General features: G+C 36.4%; 1 protein-coding gene across 1 annotated transcript in view; it reads left to right on the plus strand.

Moving 5' to 3' along the window:
• The first annotated feature begins 454 nt into the window (after positions 1–454).
• LOC128737140 (glutamate decarboxylase) overlaps positions 455–13,751 on the plus strand; it is a 43,661-nt gene continuing 30,364 nt past the window's right edge. Inside the window, exons 1-2 of the mRNA XM_053831705.1 lie at positions 455–563; positions 7,747–7,986. Coding sequence (XP_053687680.1) covers positions 500–563; positions 7,747–7,986 — 304 coding nt within the window. The 5' untranslated portion in view covers positions 455–499. The remainder of the gene's footprint in view (positions 564–7,746; positions 7,987–13,751) is intronic.

The raw sequence follows: 13,751 nt of genomic DNA on the forward strand, positions 1-13,751 counted from the left end.
TTGCAGGATTTACCAGTACACGTGCAGTTAATTCCGATACTAAATACTGCTTTCACTGTGTGCTGCAGGGAACAAATTTTCCTCGCGATTTGGAAACGAAAGCTTCTCTGCTTTGAAATCCTTAGCTTTTTCGCATAGCTTGAGAGAACGTCAGACAGCACGGTTTGAATCGAAAGATTTTTGTTTGCACTGTCCGTCCTGGTGCTGTGTAGTAAACTGGTGAAAAATTTTAAACTTGAATATTATAAAATTGTTAATCGTGAAAATCCGGGATTGAATCCTACAAAAATCATTTAAGAATATCCGAAAGTACGGATCTGTTCAATTAATAGGATTGTGATATATAAAAAGTTTTAAGTAGAATAAATGTATTAGAACTGTTACGTAACTGTTAGAGTTTCGAGTTTCAAAAAAGTGTAAGCGCCTATCAACCCTTTCGAGAGTTACTATAACTTTAGAGTTTCTACTCAGCATCAAACCTAAGCAAACACAAATAAAGATGACTTCCATAAACGTGGACAAATATAAACTGTCTGAAAAAACCGCCAGGCTCACAGCGAAAGGTAAGTATGACATAATCAATCTAGCACACCCTATGTTACGTAACCAATATGGCGCACAAACGAGTATTTTTCATATAAGAATCTATGGTTTTTATTATAAAACTATAATTATAAGCGTAGCTAGATTAAATGAGGTCTTTGACGCACAATTCTCTAGAATTTATTTGAAAAAAATTACCTTTCTACTACAAAATAATAATTCAGAGTCCGCATTAAAATTTGAGCTGCGACTGATGTATATTTTCTATCTTTTTTTCAAAATACTAATCTAATAATAATATTCAATTGACATCCCGCGCAGATCAAACGCAAGTTAAATGCAAATAGCAGAAATTGACAATCTAATACTCTGAGTTTGAAAATCGATTCAGACATAGCTGAGAAAAGTTGTCTAGATTGTGTGAACCACGCGCACGCGTACGCTAAACTCGCGTACCTCACACATACCACTATACGCCCTACCACCCATGGCCCCATACGGCCTTGGTATCATTCCTTTGTGTTTTAAAATGTCATAATCAAAACTGTCCACCAACGATTATTTTGAGTAAAATGTGGAGTTAGCTTCCTGGTTGCTCTCGTGGAACGATACTGGTCTATCAAGCCAATCGCCGTTTGTTCGAATCCCAACTGCGAGAGTCTGTTAGAATCAATAGGATCAGTAGCAATACTTTCGTCTATGTTCTGTGCACTAATACAGCCAACTGCAAAATTTGTCGAATAAAACCAGAGAATCAAGTTCTGAATACGGAATGTATCTCCAAGATTCTTTGATTGACGGGACAAAAAATAACGTCTTCTTTAAAAAAAAATAATTTGGCTTCTCTTCTTTCTTGTGGGAATTTTTCAAAATTATTGTGCAGGGCCGAAACACCCAAAATTTATTTAGTTTTATACACGGGCATACCGTGACCGCACATAATTGCGATTAGCTCCTAATTCCGATCACTCAACCTAAATGGTCAAATTTTAGAAAATTGAGCCAAAATCTGTAGTAAATGAGCCTGCTCAGTTATTGTGCTATGTGTTTACGTGTCAGTTGTTGAAAAATGGCTGCCTTTGGGGCACCATGTACTTCAAAATAAATTAAATTCAAAAAACGCCTTCAAAATGTATTTTCTTAGCCGAAGTGCTAAGCGCACGTTCAAATTTGCTAAGATCATAGCAGCGTGGAAACATATTACCTTCTTCGGTATTCTATGATAACAAGTAGATACAAGCATAAATAACCATTCTATTTCAAATTTGGCTGAAAATATGCTGTATTTGCGGAATTTATTCTATTAAAGTGGGTTGATCGGAATTATGAACATAACTTTTTTTCTGCTTTTAATTCCGATCACTATATCAAAGTTATAAACTCGTAAACTGCGTGTTAACGAAGTTGCTATTTAGATTTTAGGATTATTCGTAACATGATAAGATGGTAGGATTATCGAAATCTTTTGACGTAGAACTACGTCTTACGGCAGGGTGTCAATACAAAATTTGGAGTCAACCCCGCGTCACGAAAGAATGACAGATTTTGAACGCTAATAGGTCTCCCAATTTAAAATGGATTTTGAGCATAAACGACGCAGCAATTGTATGGCTTTCTTGAAAAAATTGTTTGCCAATCGCTAAATAGTGAAAATTAACGAAAGATTTCAAGCTAAAATTTTTCCATGCATTTTCCGTATGATAGTCTTGCTTCCCAGGCACGGACGACCATTACACACACCAAGCCTATGACTGCTGCTGCTTCAAGACAAAGAAGCAAAATAAACTTGTGTTTTTTGCTTATTACAAAGCACAGCATAGCCTGGGTGCTACATTTCGACAGACACTTACAGCTGACAGACACTTACAGCTGACTCGTACAGCTGACAGACTTCGCAGCCAGCTGTAAGAGTACGGGATAATTGTAGGATTACCCAAGTTACCAAAAGTTCCGATGAAAGGGGATTTTTGGCTTAATCAGCCAACGAAATGATCATGAATAAAACTCTATACAACTTCTTTTTAAGTAATTAACCGTACTTTCAAGTTCGTATTTGATGTTTAAACTTCGACGGAAATACAAAGTAACTTCTAACAGAACTGGAAAGTTCGCAAAAAGTTCACTTAAGTCGCTATATAGAACACTGTTCAGCCCAAAAAGAAACTCCAATAATTTTCAAAATAAAAAAGATTGGGGGAATATTTTCATACTTCTTCCTGTTTTGCAGATTCATGACATTTCTCATTAACTAAGGTGTTTAATTTCGATTAATAATCGACTGTTTTTTTTATAAATATTAATTTATTGTAATTTACCACACACCACCAACATAAACCTCGGGGATTTGAACTCGAGTACTTCTTTTCGGTAACTTAGACGCATACCACTGCTCCGTTGCTGGAATATGCGATTTGCATCGTTTTTACTCGATGTGCTAATTTCTCATTTATCACAGCCCCGAAACGAACTTACACTTAAGAACAACTCATCGGCAAAATCCATGTCACTAGCGTCGTCAGAGATGGCGCAATGCATCAGGATAGGCATGCAACGAGCAACGCTCGGGTTCAAATCCAGTAGCAGTCGGTGTTAGTTAGGCTTTTTTTAAATGGTCTATCTTAATCGCATGAACCGACTTTACAAAAGTTAGGAGGAGGCGGAGGTAGAAAATGGAAAAGTATAAAAATAGAACTACAAGTGCTGTTTTATAAACCTTTGCCAAAGTTTCTTCAGAAGCTGCTTAGCGCTCTATGCAGCGAAATCAGGCAACCTTGAAGTTCGGTTAATTACAAGTAAAGCTGCTTAGCAAGCTATACCTCCATAGACATAAAACTTGTTAACCTTCCTTAGACACCATTATCCGAACTCTAAATTACTTTCAATATGCATGTTGAACTTTCAAGCTGCATGTTGGACTTTCAAGTTGCTACAGATATTAACGGTACTTTAATGAGAATGAAGTTCGGTTTACAAATGTAGTGTCTGGTTGTTCAGCAAGAAAGTTCTGCGGAACCAAATTTGAACCAAATATGAATTTTCAAGTTTGTTTTTTAAGTGAAATTCGAACTTTTGGTTGCTTGGGTCTCTAAATAGAATGAAGCAAATCGGAAAAGATAGTCTTAAGATATTTGGCATTTAGATTTTGCAAATAAGCAAATAAGCAGTTTTCAAGACATGATTTTTAGACAAAATAGTCTAATTTTTAAATACACCCTTTTTAAAAGTAATAATAACCGAGACGAACCAAAAAGATTCGCCCAGAACCCCTAGGATTCCTCGCATTGAAATTGTGTGCTGGAATTCTGCATATGATTCGTACAGAATGCCGTGCTTAAAGAACTGGGATTCTTGTATGAGAATCCAATAGGCGAATCCTCAGGATAGCTCGGTAACTACCATGAAATAGGAATCGTCGGGATTTTAAACGCAGTGATCCTGTGTGTATTAGTAAGGGAAGTCTTAAGAAAATATGTTTAAAGGGGGCCCTACTCCGAAAGAGAATGGATTTTCGTTATATTTTTTCGAAAGTTGATTTAAAGTTACGTGTTTGGGTATTTTGATTATTGGTTTAGGTTTATTTGAAGATGTATTTTGTATTTTTTGGATGCAAAAATAGTCATTATCATACTGTTGGCAGCTGAGCGCGAGGATGCTTTCTAGAAAACAGTACCTTGCTGACGGTACGTCGTGCCAACGGAGTACCGATGAACAGATGTCAATGACGATTTAGAAACTTTTAGTTAATACCTGAATTGTTACGTAGCGCTTTTTGAAAATTTGTAAAAGTTTCCAAAATGGCTGCCATTTTCTAAAAAATAAGCTGATTTTTCACCAAAAATCGCATCAAAATATACATTTGTATGGTTTTATACTGAAAACTCGAAGCAACACTCGCGCGCCGCGGTGTGGCCATGTTGCGAAACATGCTTTTTTGAAAAATGAGTTTTTTATTTATTTTTTTTAATTCCATTTGGCCGGCCGCCAGCACAGCTAGGGCTATATGGGCCGTCTGTTGATTAAAACTAGATACAATATTATGAATACCTAAATACTACTAACATAATTTTCAAGTACCTAACCTAATAATAATATAATAAGATTTTTCACATATTGAAAAATAAGTGATTTTTGATTGAACGATGGAATTAACAGAAGTGTCTCGTCTGTTTGTCTGTGCTGTAAGCTTCCCGAAAATGCAAAAGAAAAAAAATCGATTTTTCTAGCGTTCCAGGGTAAGGTCCCCCAATGAAGCGATTTGAGCTGAAAATGCTCCATTGTTTTCACCACTAAATCATCTCTACAATCAATTTTGTTACTTGACATACTTTTTTGTTGGCTGGAAAAAGATTTATTCATTAACATTCGAGGTGTACAAAAATACTACCTAGATTAAAATTTTGAAAGTCGTTCGTAAAATTAAAATAAAAAGAATATATTGCAGCACGGAACTAAACACCCCCTCGCAGAGTCTCTGTGCATTATATAATTTCTAAGCGATTCCATGTTAACGTCAACACGAAAGGGGAACTCAAATCTCCTTTCAAGAATGCTGTATCGTCGATGCGGAGAAATCAAAAACATGTCGCCATGTGCTGCACGACTGAGTTTAATTCCGACTGCAGTTAACGATCCGTTAAAGTGAGGATAATCGGGTTATGTGTGACCAAATATTTGCACAGCATATTGTTAGGGAATTTACTACAGCGTAAGTTTCATCTATAAGAAGAAGTTTGAATCGTGATTTTCAATATGCCACGTTCCGGTAATTATCAGTTAATCTAAATTTGGCATTCTACGTTCTTTTTTATGAATAAACAATTACAAGGTATATTATAGAAACTGGATAACCACATGAATCTAGTTACAATTTCCGAAATGTAAAATAAAAAAAATAGTAAAATTTCTTACAATTTTGATCGAAACTTAAACACACCATCAGAGCGGGCTCCTTCGACATTTTTAGGCAATGTTTAAACTCTAACTATTAAAATTATTTATACCTTCCATTCAAATGAGTAATCGCCATCAAAATACATATGTTGAAAATTATCAGCATGTCTTTGTCTTCTAGATTTTTGACTAGAATCACCTTAATTTACTTTAGTGGCGATGGTCCAGTATCGATCCCGAGCCGAATATGGTCCTCTAATACTGTCAGTCCTGGATTACCGCTCTCCAACCACTTCGAACACCAGCGGAATAGATATATTTAAGAATAGTTCGATGAAATTTGTTTTCTAGTAAAATTATATACTTTTCAAAGGTTTAACGTAATTCTCCATCTATAGTGATAGATATTTTAAAATGTATATGAAATTTTCTACACCTTGCCATTTTACAACAAAAAGATTGGGTAAATCCTTTTTTTACATGATTTATTGTACACAAAAACAAAAAAATTATTTAGAACAATTTCTCTAACTTACTCGGTTTTCCCCAAATCGTGAATTTCTATTTAGGTAAAATTTAATAATATTGGAACACATTCCACTCATATTTTTAAACATTCCTTCCAAGTAGCATTTTCCGAAAGGAATGATAAATGCAATGTTAAATTAAAAATAACCCTCACTTAAAGTCTCTTCCATCTATTTTACTGAATGGCAATTCAACGGGTGCATAGCATGTCACATACAAATGAGGGTAGACAACATGTTTCAGCATTTCAACAGCAAAGAAGGAATCGTATTTGCGCTGGGCTGGGACGAACAAATTACCCTCTTCTGCGTCGGCATTTAGTGCTGGTCATCAATACAAGTTGAGAGCAAATATTTCAATATCAAAAACACGTTCTACGCTGTTTGCCTAAGACACACAATCTGTATGTGATTGACGACACTTGCAATCGTTTATTTGTACTTTTGATTATGAACAAATAAAGTGTATGCTACATTTCGGCAGAATTTTCATTTATATATTGAGTTTAATCATCGTTTTGCATAAATTTTGTTTTAAAGGACTCGCTTTAGAAAAAATGGAAATCGAAACAAAAAAAACTAAGGAAAACCTACAAACCAATGCAAATAATAAGGCTCTTTTTGGGACGTGCTCTAAAAATATATGCCCTTAAAGAGAGGCGGAGATAGTAAGTTCAGTACCGGTGTATCTCTAAACGTTGGATGTAATTTTTTGGATCAACTAAGAAAATGAAAAAAACAACTGAAAAAAATCTAGCAGTTTCTAAACAAAATTTTGTCATTAGAAACTTCAAATATAACCAACAAAGGGGCCAATTAATTCTTGAGTTGAGTCCAAAAACAGTAACCATTATACCCAATACTCTTCACCGGAAGAATTCCCACTGCGTTATTTAACATCGATAGTCGAAAATAGCCAAATAAATAGCACTCTCAAAAACTCGGAGGGTGGCTTTCAGTACCAAATCCCTTCAAGAACGTACTGTTTTATTAAATCTATACACACGACAGCTCAAAGGGGAAGTTTAATTCGCTGGCGTCCCTTCTAGGCTGGAAAGACACGCTCTGGCTGCGAAGGTATTTTCCCGTTCACTGAAACGAATGACGGCAGCTGTAAAAATGAAAAGAACGTCCAAATTGATTTTTTTGCTGGCTGTATGGTAGGGTAGGAAGCAAAATTTTGTCTCAGTAATCTTGGGCTAACAAAATTGTCAATAAGTTTAAAAACATAGTTCTTACCCTACTTTCGTAGTAAGTTCAATTGATCACTAACTACCAAGTAGAATGTGGTATTCTCATTTGTATTTAGTACTTAAAATATGTGTATATTAAAATTACTTATAAAATCTTGTCACATTACTCAATTGACAGTAAATATGTCCGACACTGCAAAAATACATCAGCCAACAGTATTCAACATTTCTGAGAGTCACCCCTCGTTCTGTTCCGTGTTTGCAAAACTCCACCCTTATCGTGGTATCTAGTATTTCATTGTGAGAATAATTGCTAATTGAGGATTTGAGATGGGCTTAAGTTGTCTCTTTTTGAGGACGACTAAATATTTTCTCGTTTTCAGGGATCAGTCTCAAATGAATAAGAAACATTATAAAGCCTGGACTGAAACTGAGCTCGTGTTGGTTTATCAGAGGTTATCTAAAATGACAAGACTTTTCTTAACTCCTCATTTAGCAACAAACAATTGTTTGCTCAAGCCAAAATGGTATTACTCATATGTGAAGACTTTTATTGTAAACTCTACAACCTTTTTTTATTTCGTTTTTTACAGACATCATACCCATGATACAATCATCCGACTCCGCGGAAACACGAGAGTTTCTGCAGAAAGTGTCGGAACTGTTGATCGACTACGTAAATATTCAGAATGATCGGAAGGAAAAAATTCTTGATTTCCATCACCCAGAGGATATGAAAAAGTTGCTCAAGCTAGACGTGCCAGCCGAAGCTGTTACACTGCAACAGCTGCTGAAGGATTGTGCGATAACGCTCAAGTATCAGGTGAAAACGGGTAAGTTGTCAATGTTCATTCAAGCGAATATCCTAGCATTCTCTCGGGACAATGCAACATCGAGTCGCAGACGAGTGGTGATGGTAATTGCAGAATGATGATCTCAGTGAGTGGCATCGAAGAGTTGAATCTCACTGGGGCGAGAAAATCCTCTCCACATAAACAGGCCCAAAAGTTGGTTGCATCCTGCGTAAAATGGATCAAACTCCCCTTCAATTCCGAGTCAGTGGAAACAAAACGGAATGTTTTCTAAATTCCAGCTCGCCTTTCACTTCTCCCCCAGCTTTGGTCTGTGAAATGCGAAAAATGTGGGATTACAATGGAAATAGCACAACAGACGTATATCCGGATCAGTCCACACTTTCCACTCCGGAAGGTAAAGCGAGGGCAAGTAAACTGCAGAAAACATTTTGCTGCTGTCTGATTTTGATATCGCAAACATTCGTTCAAGTACGAGACTGTTCTTTTCGCTTGTAACTTTGTAGGATGTGCAGGTTTGTCACAACCTTCACTCTCCAAAGTTCGTTTTAATAAGGGTGAAACCGAAGAGCTCTTGCGTGGGTGCTTCACTGTGGTATATAAGCATCCTCATTTGTAATAGGATGACTTAAAGCTGTAGGTATCCTTCGGTGTATCATTTTGATGGAGTGCCATTTATCAAATACGTCCGGAACAGATTGCGCCACATGAAGTCAGGCGATTACAAACGCATTAGTGAGCAACCAGCGTCAATTTGGTACAATATTTTTGGAATTATTCAAGTCGTGGCAAGCACTAGTACACTTTAATAAAAAAAAAATCACGCAGTTTAAAAATAAGTTAGACACATACGTGATTAAGTACCAGAACTAGTTAATAAATAACATTTTTTAGTTCATTTCTTCCATCAAATAGTCACCATCTATCGTAAAACTCAAATTTTTTCTAAACTTTCCAGACTTTTCTTATAAACGAATTTGTGTTTGTATTTAAAACAGACTAAAGGTAAAACTTCATCACCTGAATCAAAACCGATAAATATTGGAGAGTATGGAAGCAACATGAATCGTAAATCGTTCAGTTCCTCGCAATCGAAACATTATACCGTATAAATAAAACAATTTACTGTGCACACTTAAATTTTGTACGGAACACCGCAAATTTTGACGAAATTAGAAATGCTGAACGTTCGACGAAATATTCGCTAATGCCAAACGTTACTAAAGATCCGAAAACGGTAATATTTATCACCGATCTTTTTACCGAACGTTCAGCAGTTCTAATTTCGTCAAAAACTTGCGGTGTTCGGGAAAAAAATTTAAGTGTGTGCTTTTCCCGTGTAAATCTTATGGAAGGATTAAAGCAAACTCTTTTATTCATACGACTTATTGTGTTGACGAAACGACTTTTTTTGACATGATGCAAATCAAAAGTTGGAACTGATCATCTGGCTTATCGGATGAAAGCCGATGAGTAAAATCCCGTATATGTCCCAAAATATAGAGACCATTCCGTTACCTGCTTACTGTTGTGTTTTTGAGCGCTTTGATCGGCTTTCGCCTTCTCCTTCCCAATCGCGTGAGGGTCTTCACGGATGACATTCCCAAACATTTTCCGTTGAGCCGTAGCAGCAACTTTCGCTGGCTTCAGCGATGAAAAACTGTTCAGCATCATTCCTATGTCCAACAGCTACACAAACTCTACGCATGCAGGGTTACCTTCCCTACTTGCACAGTTGTTAGGAAACAGTTGTAACAACCGATACACGACTAATTCCAGACATAAATAAGTTGCTGCAACTGAAGGTGTCAAAAGTGTGTTACTTGGGTTAGCAGAAATGCGAAGAAATTTCGGTCATTTGTTAACTCTAAGGAATACGAAGACGGCCTGCTTGTAGATCTGTATCTAAATGCAACCTCTTTACAGCACACTTCAAGCACACTTTCAATTATTTTCCTGCTTTCTTGGAACAAATTGACTCTGCTGTCAGAAACCAACTACCAACGAATCCATCAACCTCAACGTTTTTCTTGTAACTGAGGAGATTGGCGAAACTGCCGTCGGAAGATTAAAATATTCGTTAGTAGTCGGAACTGACGGTATTCCATCTTCCATTCTCAAAAAGGGTTTGAACTGTTTTCGCTAGACCTTTTTCACTATTGTTCAATGCTTCAATCCAGCAGTATTAGTTCGTCAGTGGTATAAGTTCCCTACTCTAGGGAAAGTTCAGTTATCTGTTATCTGTACACGAGAAGAATAATAAGCGCAACGTTCAAAATTATCGAGAGATTACATTGTCGTGAAAACTTGTCAAAAAGCTTGGATTTCCTCCAAGCATTGCTCACAGTGTTTTCAAATCGTTCGATACTCGCTTGACAACAGCTAGGAAGAAGGGAAGTGGAACAAAAACGGTTCGGAGGAAACACAACAAGGATGCAAAGGTAAAAGAAATATTACGGAGGAGAGCAGATCTTTCTGTACGTATCATTGCTCGTAAAACAAAAATGTAGCCAACATTCGTGCACACTTCTAAGCAACGACAAGGCATGAAGTTTTTCAAGGTGAGGACTGTGCCAAACCGTAATGATAAGCAAAATACGATGGCCAAAACACGCGTTCGTAAGCTTTATCGCGAATATTTAACGAAGTTTCCATGCGTTATAATGGACGATGAAACGTATGTCCTAGAAGACTTTAAACAGCTTCCTGGTATGTCTTTTTACACTGCCATGAAACGAAATGGCGTTACAGAGCATTTTAGGACAAAAAAGATAGCCAAGTTCTTCAAAAAATATTTAGTATGGCAGTCCATATGCAGCTGTGGTCGAGCAAGCAAAAGTTACATCGCTACGGGAACGGTTAACAAGGAAATATACAGTGAAGACTGCCTGCAGAAACGATTGAATCCGTTCCTACACAGCTACGATGTACCCTCGCTGTTTTGGTCTGATTTGGCATCCTGTCACTACGCCATAGATGTTTTGGAATGGTATGATGCTAATGGAGTCCATATCGTACCGAAGGAAGCGCATCCACCTAACTGTCCAGAGTTACGCCCAATCGAGCGGTATTGGGCTTCGGTGAAGAGAGAGCTGTCCCAGCACAAACAACAAGCAACAACTATAGATAAATTTCAAAAATCTTGGACAAACGCGGCTAAATTGGTTGCCAACAAGTCTGCACTGACCCTCATGGTAAGGGTAAACCCCAAAATTCGCCAATTTTTCATGCAGACCAAATAAGCAATGTTAATTTGTTTGATAATTATTAACTATACACACATAAATGATATAAAGTTATTTCATAGATTAAACTTCTAGTAAATTTGTTTTATTGCAAAATTGAGGTGTCCAGATTCCGAATAACAATCTGGGTTTTATTACATTCTTATGATGGCATTTAAGACCAAAATTGGTCTTGAAAACCGCAATAATAGTATAATAACACTCGCATTGTTGCTTGGGATACCTGTAAGCAAAAGAAAATAAAAGGGTTTAACAAAACGGGGTTTTTCTTTAAGAAACGAGGTTGGATTTCGAATTTAGCATGGTTCGATTTTCGCATGGTTCGATTTTGGCATGCCTCGATTTTGGCAACAAAAGTATCCGTTTTTGGCAACACAAAATATTTTACTTCCAAACATATTCTCAAATATCAGTCAGTTTCCGCACAAATACTTCAAATGACGAAAAAATATTGCCTTAAGTATGTTCATGAAAAAAAGTTTGCGGTTATAGAATGTTTCGAACGATAATATTTTTATTGCCGTAGGACTACGTCTTACCGCAGGTCGCTGAAAACTTATTTGCACCGCACGGATAGCTCTTGGCGGATTTTGTGAACATAAAAAGGTTGCAATGGTTGATTAATAATATTTAGTCAATTTACATTCAATTTTTTCATATCAAAAAAGAGTCTCGATTTTGGCACGGTTTAGATTTTAGCAACATAGCACATAGGAGTATTTGAGCCGAAAAGTTGGCCAAAAATATTGTTAATCATTTTTATTAGAGTAAACAAGCGGTAATGAGTGAAAAATAGTATCATTAGTTCTATGAAGTATTTTTTTTATGGAATTAAGTTTGTATCTACCTAGTAGTGTAGCACAACTTTTCTGCTATTGCTTTTACTGATAGTTGAAGAATGGAAACTTTTATAAAAATTGCGGAACCCCTTCGATGGGCGTCGATCACAGGAAAACCTAATCCAGATCCAGTATGTACAATCAGTCCACAATCATGGTTCACACACAATTATGGGTCATTTTAACTTTAACTGCCGGTTAATGCATGATTGTTTTACTAATTAATTGACTAATTTGTTACTCACAAGTAGCACTAATAGTTTAATCAACTATTATGTGATATTTAAGCGGAAATTAGCAGCTAGAGGTAAAATGTCCCACAATTGTGTGTGACCCATGATTGTGGACTGACTGTACTTATTTTTCTTACAAAACTGGTCTTTTGACTGATAGCACGCTCATCGAATGAATTGCGTAATGAAGAGACTCAAAGCATGCGCAAATTTGATAGAAATTAAAGAAATTTGGCGAATTCTTCTTATAATACCTGAAATTTCTTGTTCAATTAGTTTAGAGCATTCCTCTGGTGTGTCACAATCACTATGGCATAAAATTTATCTTTCAAATGCTTAAAATTTCATGATAGTATAATTTATCCTAAGAAAAATGCTGCGAAATTGAATATTTCATCATTTAGTAAAAAGTTTTTATTTCATAAAATTGCAAAAAGTTGCGAAAATTTCACTCACAACCTTCTTTCTGGGACTCTAAGCTATGAAATGGCATCAAAGATTGTGATGAGAAAAGGTGAGAACATAAACAAATATTAGTTTAAAGTAGCATCATATTTGCGCTATTTTACTGTAATGAATAGTGCTCGCTTGTCATCATTATATTCGTTGAAATCTAACATCTACATCAACAAATAATTGTAAAATCTTTGAGTTTAAAAAGCCTGAGTTTAAAAAGCTGGTCGATAGGATATGTATAGCCTTAGAAATGTGAAAGGCAACATCCTTACCTATATGAGCGATATATATGGCCATTGCTTGGCGAAACGAACGTGGTTCTACTGTATCATGTTTCACGAAATTCACTTCCGCGCGATAACGTGTAGGTGGAACACCAGCTGTTGTTCTCTCAGATCGACGAACATGCTCTTCCATCGGCGTATTATTATTTACTATTTATTATTTATTAATCATGATTTCAACCGACACTTGGTCTAAATTAAATATTTTGTGACTGGGAAAAGCCACTTTGAGTAGAATATGCTATCCCTCCTTAAAGTGGCATAAAAACCCAACATCTTTTTTAAAATAATTACAATAACTAACGATTTACAAAACAATAATATACACTAACAAAACGTTTAAAAATTAAAATCACTTCGTTGATTGTATGTGACTGCTAAATGCCGGATCGGTTCATGTAAGCCACAATTGGTTCGCTGCGTTCCCACACGCAGAAGGTGTTGGTGCCGCTGAGGTCGGAATGGGCAATACATTTGAAGCAACGAAAGAATAGCTGGGCAGTCATACATTCTCGCTAAAATCTTATGTGCCATAGTGCCAATAATGTTTTTCCTTCGTAGTTCGAGCTTGGTGATACCGATCAATGTGCACAGATCTTAATATGATGGTAAATGATCAGGATTTCTCCATGGTAATCTGCGGCAAACATTCCGAACGAAGCGTTTCTCATTAATCCGAATTTCAGCGTCGTTTTCATTCTAGCCGTGGAACTTTTCATCCGAATCCAA

The sequence above is a fragment of the Sabethes cyaneus genome, chromosome 2, assembly GCF_943734655.1.
Source record: "Sabethes cyaneus chromosome 2, idSabCyanKW18_F2, whole genome shotgun sequence".
Lineage (NCBI taxonomy): Eukaryota > Metazoa > Arthropoda > Insecta > Diptera > Culicidae > Sabethes > Sabethes cyaneus.